General features: G+C 31.8%; 2 protein-coding genes across 4 annotated transcripts in view; one reads left to right on the top strand and one right to left on the bottom strand.

Annotated features, from left to right (window-relative positions):
* LOC141458935 (uncharacterized) overlaps positions 1-8,045 on the top strand; it is a 52,988-nt gene extending 44,943 nt beyond the window's left edge. The window contains exons 11-16 of one of the 2 annotated variants that reach the window (XM_074137524.1): positions 2,137-2,265; positions 2,389-2,499; positions 3,054-3,203; positions 4,269-4,552; positions 6,016-6,185; positions 7,074-8,045. In XM_074137524.1, the coding sequence (XP_073993625.1) occupies positions 2,137-2,265; positions 2,389-2,499; positions 3,054-3,203; positions 4,269-4,552; positions 6,016-6,185; positions 7,074-7,337 (1,108 nt within the window). In that variant the 3' untranslated portion in view covers positions 7,338-8,045. The remainder of the gene's footprint in view (positions 1-2,136; positions 2,266-2,388; positions 2,500-3,053; positions 3,204-4,268; positions 4,553-6,015; positions 6,186-7,073) is intronic. The other variant, XM_074137523.1, reaches the window with a different exon arrangement.
* Positions 8,046-9,285: 1,240 nt separating this feature from the next.
* The window catches only part of capt (adenylyl cyclase-associated protein 1), a 28,131-nt gene continuing 24,151 nt past the window's right edge, over positions 9,286-13,265 (bottom strand). For both annotated transcript variants that reach the window (XM_074137546.1, XM_074137545.1), the window contains 5 exons: positions 12,812-13,062; positions 12,258-12,436; positions 11,046-11,252; positions 10,780-10,923; positions 9,286-10,391 (listed from right to left, as the gene is read on the bottom strand). In XM_074137546.1, coding sequence (XP_073993647.1) covers positions 10,308-10,391; positions 10,780-10,923; positions 11,046-11,252; positions 12,258-12,436; positions 12,812-13,062 — 865 coding nt within the window. In that variant the 3' untranslated portion in view covers positions 9,286-10,307. The remainder of the gene's footprint in view (positions 10,392-10,779; positions 10,924-11,045; positions 11,253-12,257; positions 12,437-12,811; positions 13,063-13,265) is intronic.

Genomic DNA, 13,265 nt, shown 5'->3' with positions numbered 1-13,265 from the left:
TTAGAAACTCGGTTCCACCTTCTTGTTCAAGTTTTTTTGCTCTCAAACGATTCCTAACGTTTAGCGCTTGCAATCTGAAAACGAACTGGAGGTCGAATTCTCGCTCGTCTTTTTCTTAGCGTTCTAGATCAATACAGGGCTAATGTGAGTTGTTTTCGGGAGCACTAATAGCGTTCGTATTTATTTTCTCATGGAAGCCCCGATTCCAGATTAGATGAGATTCCTAGCATTATACAGTTTGAAAACCTGTAACTCACGCCTAAATGAGAAATTAGAGGGAAACCTATCTACACGCTGCTCCTCCTTCAGAGCTGCTTTAAAACCATTTTTTTTAGGAAACTGATTCAATAAAAAGTTATCAATCAACATGTAGATGAGTTTAGATGAGAATCGCAGATACCATTTTCAAAAACATCTCATAAAAGTGGACAAATTCTTTTAATAAAGTCATAATTTTGAATTAGAAAATTTAATCTCTCAATTTGAGCAAAAAATTTAATCCTTCTTAATAGAAGGTCCGTAGTAACACTGAATTGACACTTTGGAGAGAAGCCTCTTACTTACTGATTAGAAAAAGTACTACAAATCGTATAAAATTCCCGAAATTGAGTTTGATATTTTGCACGGAATATCCACTGAGATTTCTGGCGTTAGAGACCTCAGATGTTTCTGAACAATAAAAAAAAAGCTACAAAGGTACCTCGGTAGTGTTATGTTAACTTCATTAAGTACTTATGTTAATTTAATCTCGAAGGAATACAGTCTAAACCAATCTTTTGAGTGTATCTATAACTGCATGCTTCTGTTGGGTAATAACTAGTACTACAAGCTCGCCTTACTTTCTTTACTTTATTCTAAAAAGCTTCTTTATTTTTCTTTAATCCTTAATATGTTTCTTTTAATTGTTTCTTTTCTTCTTACTTTTTCTTTTTTTCTTTTCATTAATTCTAGATGAAATGAAGTATGCTTTGACGGATAAAATTAACGAAACTATGCAGAATTGCGGATCCAACCACCCACCTCTTTCAACATTCCAACTTGTTTGTTTGCTTAATATAATATTTAGGCCTATTGTAAACTTTTCATTGTTAAAATGTTAATTTTTGCCTTGGATATTTTTGTACTTCGGAAACGACAATAATTTAATAAGGAATTCCAGAAAATAATATTTAAATTTGATTATTATTTTTTTCTTTTTTTAAGCCTGAGTTATATTGTGCAAAAACTTTAGTTGTTTTAATTTTATTTATATTACTTAAATTAATTCTTGTTGTAAATAAAAACAAAAATCGATGTTGGAATATGGAACTCTTACCACTAAATTAGACCAATTGTTGCATGCCTTAGTTCTTTCACTCTGACCGGTTGGGATTTCATCCTTCTTCAGATAGTTGAGTTTCACAAGTTTTTTTAAGAGAATTTGACTTCCATTAATACGTTTACAACATGTACACACTATTGTACAGCACTGCAGATCCTACCTGTTCAACACATTAATTAAATAGTTGGATCCGCAATGCTCAATAATATCTGAAAGCTTATCATTCAAAGTATGCTTTTTTTTCTACAGTTCTGAATGGATTTGAATTTTTAGAGTTTAGTTCATCAATTAAAATAGAGAAGTAGTCTATTTCCTAAGTTTTTATCACACAGTATAATCTCCTCGCGGTGTTTTAGATGATGGAAATCTGAAAAGGAAATACAGCATCTTTACTAGAGTACGATGAACAATACTCTACAAATTGTAAGTCCAAAACCGATCAGAATTAAAAAACTTGGTGTCACAGGAATTTTTTTTACATGAAACTCATTTCCAGAGTTAACCTATCTCTTTACTGTCACTTTAAGCTCTTACAAATAAATATTTGGTAAAAAATCCCAGGTTTGATGCATACTTTTCAGCTATAATTGTAACAATTGCACTAAGAAAAAGATTTGTTTAATTCGTAATTGTTATTATTAGATGTAATCACTTTAGTTGGTGATTATTTATTTTCTAAACATTTCTCTGCAGAATTTAACATCATATTGGTTATTATTTATAATATTATATATTATAAGAAATCTATTTTTTTCTTCTACTTTCTCCGCGCAAACAGTGTTTCAATAAAATATAGATATAATTTTTTTGGACAGACATTTCAACAATATTACCAAACAGAAAGATGAAAGTGCTAGGAACGTCGCAAATACTCCCATATATTATGAACTGTCATACAATGATGACAACAATGATACATTCAACAACAGAAGATCATCTTCCAGGTACAACTGGAAAGTCTTTTAAATTTTTTTATTGATTTGGTGTACTACTCTACATTTGTCACATATTTTACATTATTCATTTATTTCTATATTAATTATCATTTGTATATTTTAACAATTTAGAGATAAATTTTCCTTTCAAAAGACTACATGCATAGAGGAAGAGGTTGCTCAAGTAGCTTGTAGTGATTTGGAATGTGGTATAAGACCTGAAGCGACAATACCTTGGGCTAAGTAAGTAATATTGTGCTACTTTTTTTATTAAATACATTTTCAACAATTCAATCAATACTCATTTAAAAGATAGGCATAGCACTCGATCTTTGTAATTAGTGGAGAATTATATCTTCCACAAATGTACATAGCTCATAGCATTGCACTATGCCCATCTGATTCGCAGACATCACGAAAACTCTGAAGAACGCCAACATTTATGCATCAAATATTAAGCAATAGCTAGTAACTAACAAAAGCTAGCTTTCAATTTAAAGAATATATTACTAAATTAAAATAAATGAATGTTTTTCCTTAAAATATCACACATAATTTTATTTTAATAGATGAAATTAAGGACATTTGGCACTAAGTTTACAAATTCTTGGAGATATCGTCATTTCATGTGTAACTACAGAATAGCAGCAATGGTCTTCATGAATTGAATAATTCGTTTTCACACCTAATAATACACTTTATACTTGAAAATAGGGCATCGAACGAACTCAGCTTCTTCGACATTATATTATTCAAAAGGACCTTTAGGTTAAAATAATACTTACGTTTAATTTTAGTGAGAGAAGATCACGAATAGTAGGCGGTGGAAACGCCGGTCCAGGAAGTTGGCCATGGCAGGCGGCGCTCTATAAAGAGGGAGAGTTTCAGTGTGGGGCTACTCTTATCTCTGATAGTTGGCTTCTTTCTGCTGGTCACTGTTTCTATCAGTAAGCGAAAGTTACATTATTAAAATGATAGCTTGCATGTGAATTTACGGTGAAATTCTATCTCCTGTGCATACTATTTGCTGCCCAGCAAAGGGAATGGTCCCTACTATTATAACTAAATTAAGATATAATAAGAAATATGAACAATAATAAAATAGTTAATTAAGACATGAAAACGTGGAGACGAAAAATTCAGAGTGTAAAAAGAGTCACTTCTTTAAAACAATTCGATGCTGTCCCTTAGCATGCAGAAACTCAGCTCTCATCACAATTGATGAGGCCATTTTTAAAAGCAACTCTTTCTCTCCATCAGAATAAGCAGAGGAATATATCTGTAATTATAAATCTAGGGCAGGGATGGCGAACCTTTTTGAGACGTGGGTCAAATTTTGTTCATTTTTTGTTTTTTGTTTTTAGTTCTTGGGTCACGAATTCCCATTTGCACAAGAGTTTTAGTTAAAAAATTTTAAACTGAATATTTTCAAAACTAAACATCTATAAAATTCAGTTGACTTAACGGGTAAAACGGGACGAAACAAGTGCTATGGAAGTCTCTTTTCACAAACATAACTGAACAAAACCTTACAAAAGTGTGTTTTATCTGAAGAAAAAATCTAAATATGGTTATTTGCTTTGGGTTGTCGATTTTTTTTAATAAACAAAATATGAGCAAAATTATACATTTTATTTGATATTTTGTAAACACTTTTGCTTTATTTCAAATACTACAAAAGCATTTGTTATTTGCGTTTTAGATCTGTAATGATCAAACTAAAGGTTATAAATAGCATTTAAATTGCTTTTGTGTCAATGCGTAATTGAAAAAAATACAGATAGAATATAAATTATCGACACAATTAGAAAATCTAAATCAACCCGCTTTAAAAAAAACAAATGGTTGCATAGCAATTGTGGGTCAGTAAAAAAGCTTGCGCGGGTCAGTGTCTGGCCCGCGGGTCATAGGTTCGTCATCATTGATCTAGGATATAATTTTTTAAGTATTCTATTTTTTTTTTCTGACTACTAGTGATAGTTTTAGTTTTAATATGGCGTTTCTTTGTTTAGCGCTCAGGATGATTACTGGGTAGCAAGACTGGGCGCCTTGCGACGAGGTACTCCTCCAGCTCCTTATGAACAACTACGACCAATCTCATCAATAGTGCTCCATCCAGAATATGAGGACGTAGGATTTGTGAATGACATCTCGCTGTTACGTTTACACGAACCAGTTATACTTAGCTCTTTTGTCCGCCCAATATGTTTACCCCAACCCACACAAGTACTTAAAGATGGAACTATGTGTACAGTGGTTGGTTGGGGACAATTATTCGAAATAGGTCGAGTTTTTCGTAAGTCATCCTTTTTTTTTATATTTATTTATTTATTATATTATTGGTCTTGTTTACAAATCACCCATTGTTAAGTTATCCTTTTTAAATAAATACGAGGGTCGTTTGAAAAGTCCGTGCAAAAATAAAAACTACTTAATTTTTTGGGGTAAACCTTTTTTATTTTTCAACATAGTCTCCTTTTAGGCTTATACACTTCGTCCAACGCTGCTTTAGTTTGTTGATCCCTTCCGAATAATAGGATTTGTCCAAGTCTGAAAAATAGCCATTCGTTTCTGCAATCACCTCCTAGTTCGAATAAAATCTTTTTCCCGCCAGCCATTTCTTCATATTGGGGAACAAATAGTAGTCCGAGGGAGCCAAGTCTGGAGAATAGGGGGGATGTGAAACAAGTTGGAACCCTATTTCCATTAATTTTGCGACCACAACTGCTGGTGCGTTGTCGTGATGGAAAAGGACTTTTTTGTGGGCCAATCGTGGGCGTTTTACTTGCAGCTCGGTTTTCAAACGGTCCAATAACGATGAATAATATGCACCTGTAATAGTTTTTCCCTTTTCCAGATAGTCGATGAGGATTATTCCTTGCGAATCCCAAAAGACAGTCGCCATAATCTTTTCGGCCGAAGGAACGGTCTTCGCCTTTTTTGGCGCAGATTCCCCCTTGGTAACCCATTGTTTGGATTGTTCTTTGGTCTCAGGAGTGTAGTGATGTATCCATGTTTCATCCACAGTGACGAAACGACGCTTAAAGTCCTGCGGATTCTTCTGGAACAGCTGCAAACCGTCCTTGCAACACTTCACACGATTTCGTTTTTGGTCAAGCGTGAGCAATCGCGGCACCCATCTTGTGGATAGCTTTGTCATGTCCAAATGTTGATGCAAAATATTATGTACCCGTTCATTCGAGATGCCCACAGCACTAGCAATCTCACGCATCTTCACTCTTCTGTCATCCATCACCATATCATGGATTTTATCAATGATTTCTGGAGTAGTAACCTCAACAGGGCGTCCAGAACGTTCAGCGTCACTTGTGCCCATATGGCCACTCCGAAAATTTTGAAACCACTTATAAACTGTTCTAATCGAAGGTGCAGAGTCACCATAATGTTTATCAAGCTTCTCTTTAGTCTCCTGAGGCGTTTTGCCTTTCATAAAGTAGTGTTTAATCAACACACGAAATTCTTTTTCGTCCATTTTTTGAAAATCACTCGACTTCCTCGATTCAAACGAATGCCAAACACAAAGAAATAGACCGATCTGGCTGAAACTTGGTGTGTGTTCTTCCAAGAGATGCTACTAACTAAACATAACCTCGATACGCGCCAGTGGTGCTATTTCTCTTACTTTGCACGGACTTTTCAAACGACCCTCGTATATTCCTTTAAAAAAAGTATTTTGTAAAAATTTTGAAAGATTTTTGTTTGCATTAACATTTACTGTGATTTTTCTTCCTCATTTAGCGGACACTCTACAAGAAGTACAGTTACCCATTATATCTACTGGAGAATGCCGAAAGAGAACACTATTCTTGCCTTTGTATAAAGTTACAGACAATATGTTCTGCGCAGGCTATGAAAGAGGTGGAAGAGATGCGTGTCTTGGCGACTCTGGTGGGCCACTAATGTGTCAGGTAATTTTCTGCGTGCTGTCTTAAAACAGTTTAAAAGCTAAATGACCTAAAACTAAAAATTAACATAAAAAACTCAGAAATAAAACGCTCAGATATTGAAATTGATTTTCTGCAACTTTTCAGCTTAAAAACATAACGCTCAGGCGCTACTACTGTACATAAAATGAGATTCAGTTTCATTTAAAAATTAATCAAATTTAAATGTATAAAATTAAATATCTCAATTTAAAGACTACAGTGTAGACTTTACACCATTATTATGTAGTTGATATTATCTTCACTATGTTATACTCATTCGCATTTCACTTAGACTTCGTGAGCTAATACACTTTTGCATATTTTGAGGGCAAGTTTCTAGAAAAAAAAAAATTAAAGTAGCGAAGCCCTCTTATTCAAAAAGATTACACGTCTAACCGCAGATTCCCCTAATTTTCTCATTGCCGGTCTGCTCTTCTAAATAATCATGCTACTGAATAAAATTGCATCCATTTCTCCGATATAGTAACTCCAATTTAAACAAAATTTTGGCCTTTACATTTTAGTAAATTAAATAAAAACTGTTAGATAATTCGTGAACGATGATCATTTTCAACGCTATGGAATATTGGAAGACACTAAAGTTATTAATAATAAAATAAAACAAATATTCTCTCAAGTAAGAACTAGATGAATATCTAATATAATGTTGCGTATTTACTGTAAATATCTATCTTATAAAATGGTGGTACATGAACTTACACATTCCTTTATAAGATAATGTTACTTCAATTTTATTGAAAATTAATCAGAAATCACTAGTAGGATGATATGTCAACTTTTCCTTCATCTTTTTGCGTGTTACTTCTATCCAAACCAAAGTTATGAAATGTAACCAAATTTTATTTTAAGGAAAGCGACGGCAGATGGACGCTTACAGGTGTGACAAGTAATGGATATGGATGTGCCAGAGCTAATAGACCTGGAGTGTATACTAAAGTGGTCAACTACCTTTTTTGGGTGAATGAAGTAATGAGAAGAGATGAACCAGCTTATGGTCCACCACCTTGCCACGGACATCGTTGTCCTCTTGGTGAATGCCTTCCGCCAGCCAGACTCTGTAATGGATATATAGAATGTAGAGATTCCAGCGATGAATGGGACTGTACAGGATGATATATCCAGGGTGATATTCAAGTTCCAGAGAATGTCTTGGCCAGAGACTGATGTGATCAATGAAAATTGGGTTAAACATAAACAAAACGTTATATTAAAAATGAATTATTACAATTCAAAAATATTCATTGTTCTGTTTGTCTACAGAGAGACTAAATTGTTTTTCATTTCGAATCTGTGAATACCTTTCATTGAATTCCGTATCTTAGTTAGGAACAGCTTTTGGTCACACGAAGTATAACTATTAATTCGAAGAATTTTGTTATTTCTTCCAGTACAAGGGTATAATTTTAGTTTCTCTCAAGTCTGAAGGACGCTCATATAAGTTTAGTTTTTTTTTTCTAAAAATGTGTAAATTCCTTTTGTGTATATTTCTTTTTATAGTTTTACGATAAATCTCGAGATTAAGGAATGTACAATATTTGTAGAAGCTTAGATTTGTATTTAGGACAGAAAATTGCTTGTACTTTACTGCTTATTTATTGCTACTTTTTTTTTCGCTGTCCTTTCTACAACTTTGCTTCTCTCTTTTTTTTTTTTGTTTAATTTTGTAAATATCGTATTTTTGTTTATTGAAATGGAATTTGTATATATTTATAAGAATAAGAACAAAAAAAAAACATTATTTAAACATAACCTTTAAGATTTATTTATTTCTTATTTTGAACCTTCTCAAAATTTTATACGACATATTATGTTTTTTTTCTATTATGGATGAAATATTAATAAAATTAATCAAATTTTCGTTTTTTTTCAACTTCCTTTTTTAAAAATGCTATTTAATTGCGCATAAGTTACTGTATAAACCGGTGATAATGAAAATTTAATGAATTGCCTAAAATTTTCTAGCATAATACGCTAGAGCTTTAATAATGACCATCAAAAAATAAAAATCAATAAAATTAAATTCCTATCCCTTTCATGGAACTTACCTATCTAATGGCCCTTTCCAACCTTCGCAGCAGGTTTACTTTAACATCTTGCTTCAAGTCAATGCAAGCTTGCCATAACTTCATTTGTCAGTAATATCAACAAGCTGGTTATAGATGTTATGATTAATTTGTGCTCCTAGGTTTTTAAATGATTGAACCTGTTATTTAACGACTCAATTAACTCCTATTACCTTAATTTAAGTTTTTGCTTTTCTCTATCAACTGGCCATTTACTGTTTACTTCTTGTGCTTAAATTTCTCATGTATATAATCTTAAAATGGTGAACCGTGAAAAATGTTTCTTTTTTTCAAATGGAGCATAGATGATGGTATGTTGTGGATGGCTAAAGAACTACCCTACACTTGAAACTGGATCACTAATAGTAAAGTAAATTAAAAGCTTCGGAACGTAAGGTCAATGGAAAAGGGGTGATAAGCAATGAGAAGTGGATACAATTTTGATAATGACATGCCAAGTCCGGTAAGGTAAACCTCCTGGTCTTCGGATTTCTGTACTTAGTTGGGCCAAGACCAAGAATTAACTAATTAAAAAATCCATCTTTTCACTCAATTTGTGGTTGGCTCAAGAAGAGTAATTTGATAAAAAAAGGTCGATGTTGGTTTTTTTTTGGGACTTACGAAAAGTACTGATAATCACGAATTTGTTACCAATGGGCTTTCCATGAATTCCGATCTTTATTGTGGACTAGATAGAATAAAATGACATCATAGTTTTTGAACATTTTTCTTTTTTTTTTTTAATCTAATAAGAAGGTGCGCAATTTAAGTTCATTTAAATTCAATTTCTTACGGCTGTAGTAAGACAAATGTTAGTATCACCATACCTTGGGGCTGTCCAATCGTGTTTGGAAACCATTATTACATAGAAACCAAAGCATCTCCAAATATGTTTCCCATCATTGTGGGAATTTTTCCCAATTTATCGATTATTTATTCAGCCGAGGAAGATTAAGTTTTTTTAGAAGGTGTCAAAAATGTATAAGGAAAAACATCAATCCCCATATTTATATATATTTTAATATATATATACGTGTTCGTTAATTACAATAAAAATTACAATACAAGAGAATTTAAAAGTATATAATAAATACAACTGCATGTAATAAATTACAAAATAAGTAAGGAGAGTAATTAATATGTTAATATCAAATATACCACTATAATCATCATCTGTTTGAGCGATATTACTAATTTTTTTTATCTTGTTAATAATAATTATTAATTTCAGCCTTAACCAAAAAGTTTATGAAAAGCTTCATATTTTCCTAATAAATAATTAAAATTTGAAAAATTATTATTTAAAAAACTTAATTTTTTTTGTTTAGTATTAGTATATCTAAAAACATGCAACTCTTACTAAATTAATTATTTATTTTATTATTACAATAACAATATTTTTGTTATTAATAAGAATGAAAAGGTTACATACTTAAATTTTTTTAAGGCCTTTTCACGATGAATGCAGCTAAAAAGAATTTATCAACGAACTTGGTCAAAATTTCCCTAGTAGTATTTAGAACGCGCCCCGTCAATTGTATAAAAACGTTTTATCTTATACTTTTTCGTCTTGATTTTCATTTTCAAATAGATTGTTATTTTGATTACGGATTTAAAATGAAATCTCTAAATGTATGATTTTTATTGATTTGTTTATATCAAAAATTTATAAATGAACCCAATATTCGAGTCAATACAACCAATTTTTTACATCATGATGACTAAATATTTAAAAAACACACGTTTCTATTTTTGTTTCTTAATTTGTTTTTCTGACTGTAAAAGTTTTTTAAAAATCTGGATATCACAGACAACAAAGAGGAAAGCAAATGATAAAACACAATAATTTAAAAGATATTTAGGAAAATTGTGTGACATGCGTTTCAATAGTTAAACTGATAAAACTAAAAGGAGTATGGTTGCTTCATTTCAAATTAAGTAACTTATGATTAACGCATTTACAAATTTGTCGCCCATTATTTTTGTAATTATATAAGTTATTTAAATAAATCAAATATATTTAGCCTTTACTTTCAACTGGGGTTGTTACTAATCCCTTACCGCTTACAAGTGTTTTAAATTGTTCAGCTATTGGCAGCTCAGTCTAAAAAATAAAAATATAATGTTAAATAAGAGTAAATAATTATGAAACTGTATTAAATCTATCTTTGAGATTAATGCAATTTCTTATTATCAACAGGGTAATGAAATGTACTAGTACTAGAAATAAAGATGATATTACACCCTTAGATAACATATATCGTATCTTTTACTAATGGGGTTAGAAAAAAAATAGTCTGTAATATTAATATGGTAATTCTGTAAATAATTTGCTATTTATTAATTTGATAACTTAGATTTTATCCGCCGTTGTATCCCTAATACTATAAACGGGCTATTAATACAATAAACAATAATCGTTTACGATGGATAAAATGAAAGATATAACATTCATTAATACAATTTTGATTATGTAAATAAAGTATACTTACATATTCGCCATTGGCTTTGGGGATGAGTACATTCATCTCAGATGATTTAGAACTAACTATTTCAACGTCCATTGAATCCTTGCTGAGATACATTTGACATCCGTCAGTTTTGTCTATTGTTATTGTTGGCACTTTCCCTAAAACCTACAAACATTTGGAATAATATTTTTATTAATTAGAAGAAAGAAATACTTTTTTTTTTATGTTAAAGTTGAAGATTGCAAGACTTTTAAGAATGCCTCAGCACACAAAAAAATAAGTATTACCTGCATCTGAACAGATTGACAGTTGACGAATTCAATTGAAGATACGAGAGAATCGACAAGAACAGACGTTTTACGACAAGAATCCAAAAATACTGAATTAACTTTGCCCTTCACAGTTAAGGTTGAATCTTGACAGCCGTACATATAAACAACGTTGTTCATATCGGCTCCTTCAATGATCAGTCCATGATTTCCTATTTGATTTTCCTGTGTTCAAGAGAAAATCGTGGTAAATATAACTGGTATTTCTACAGAAAAAGGGGATTTGAAGAAATTAAAAGAAAATAATACTGAGAGTATTGACTGCAGAGTCGCACTAGGGTGGAGTGATTGGCGACGCGATCCAACCAAAATCGACCAATATTCAATTAAGATTGACTTTACTTGACGTTTTGTTATTTTTAGAAATGACTTATTATATAGATATAAGAGAAGAAACTAAACCGCTTAAAAAAATTATAAAATAAAGCCTAAATATATTCCCATAAGGGGTGAAACCGTGCATTATACCAAAATTATTCTGTTCTTTAGGGACAGTCTTCAGAAGTACGCTAAAGTCTTCAGAATTCAAAGAGCACTTTTCTAGTGTTAAAACCAGAAGTGGTAGGTATGTAAATAAGAAAATAGTTAAAAAAAATCGTTTTAGCCTTTTTCTGAAAGAATTGCGAAAAAACTGAAACGCAGTAATAAAAACCAAGACTTCCACTAAATTGATTCCGGCTAAAATCTTTTTATCAGAAGAGGTAGTGGAAGAAATATGGAAAACCACAAGTAAAAATGTTTCCAAAAGAATTTAAAAAATTCTTAGGCTTAAGAGAAATTCACTATTTACAAATATTTATAAATAATAACAATATTTACAAATATCAAACAGTAAGCTAAAAGTTCGTGACTTTCTCAGCCTGATTAAATTAAGTACCTCGTGTTACTGTTTTTTGAAAATTGATCGAAAGATTTTTTTTGTTTTTTGAAACGAGATACATTCACGTTAAAGACTGTGATCACTTAATTTAATAAGGACTTCTAAGTAGAGGGATATTCTAAATTTAAGATAGGTGAAAACAAGAATGCTGTAAATTGAGGAAATTTTAATATCAAATAAAGTTATCATCACTTGCATGCAAACCTAGTTCACTAGGCTCTTAGTTTTAAAGAGACAGCATATTTCATCTGCACAACGCTATAATACAAAAAAAAAAAGTGTCAACTCACCACTAGCCATTTTTTACCATCTCTTGTAAAAACTGGAGGCTTAGTAAGTGCAGGTTTTGGTGCGCCGGGTAAATTATGTTTAAAGGATGAACTGACAGTTGTAGGTTTAAATGGTGCAGGACCTGTTCTTAAACCAGGATTTTTGTGTGTCTGCATTTCCGATGTTACCTTCTTTAAATCTGGGAGTTGAAAAAATGAATAAATTAGAGCAGAAGTGGATGAAATAATATTAGACTTTGTGGTATTAATTAACTAAAAGCACTGTGATTCGTAACATATAACATTTTGACTTTTTTTTTTTTTAATAAACAAATGATATAGAAAGATATATAACTTACATATCATGTGGTAAAGACAACACTGATAACTTATCAAAATATATAGTAAATTGTCTAAATATTTATTTATTCTACTTATATTTTGAACTCTCAAAATAGAAAATTACATTACATTACCAGACGAAATGTACATTAATTGTAAAAAACGAAAATAAGTTGAAATCAGATATACATCATTCATTATTTAATAGAAAAAAAATGAACAACTTTACTAACTGCGTGTGATGCCTTCTCCTTGATTAATTTCCGCAAAAAGAGCCGTCCTGTCGTTTGCGTCCGCTTGCAAGGAAAGATCGCCTATTGGAGGAGGTGACGGCATACCTGCCAGGGGAGGTGGAGGCGGAGGAGCAACTCCGCCTTTGCACGCAGCCCACACCAAACCAGTGGTGTGCGTCTCTTTCACATACTTGTACAGTTCAGCCAAAGTTTCTAACCATGCTTTCACCCATTCAACGTGCTTCTTATCTCTGTCAAACATTTCACATAACTTCAGAACATTTCTCTCAACTATTACAGCAACCCTTCTACTAAAATATTTACACTCCTCTTACGCTTTGCACACATTTACTACCATTACACGTAAATATATGAAGAGATCTTGCAGTATTCATTCTAGTCTTACAGACTCGATTCATCATCTATTCCAGACGTAGAGCACGAATTCAATTTT

Source organism: Rhodnius prolixus, unplaced genomic scaffold, assembly GCF_049639745.1.
Source record: "Rhodnius prolixus isolate KJV_2025 unplaced genomic scaffold, Rpr scaffold_5, whole genome shotgun sequence".
In the NCBI taxonomy this organism is placed as follows: Eukaryota; Metazoa; Arthropoda; class Insecta; order Hemiptera; family Reduviidae; genus Rhodnius; species Rhodnius prolixus.
Note: the sequence above shows the minus strand (reverse complement) of the source record. Positions and strands in the feature narration are given on the sequence as shown.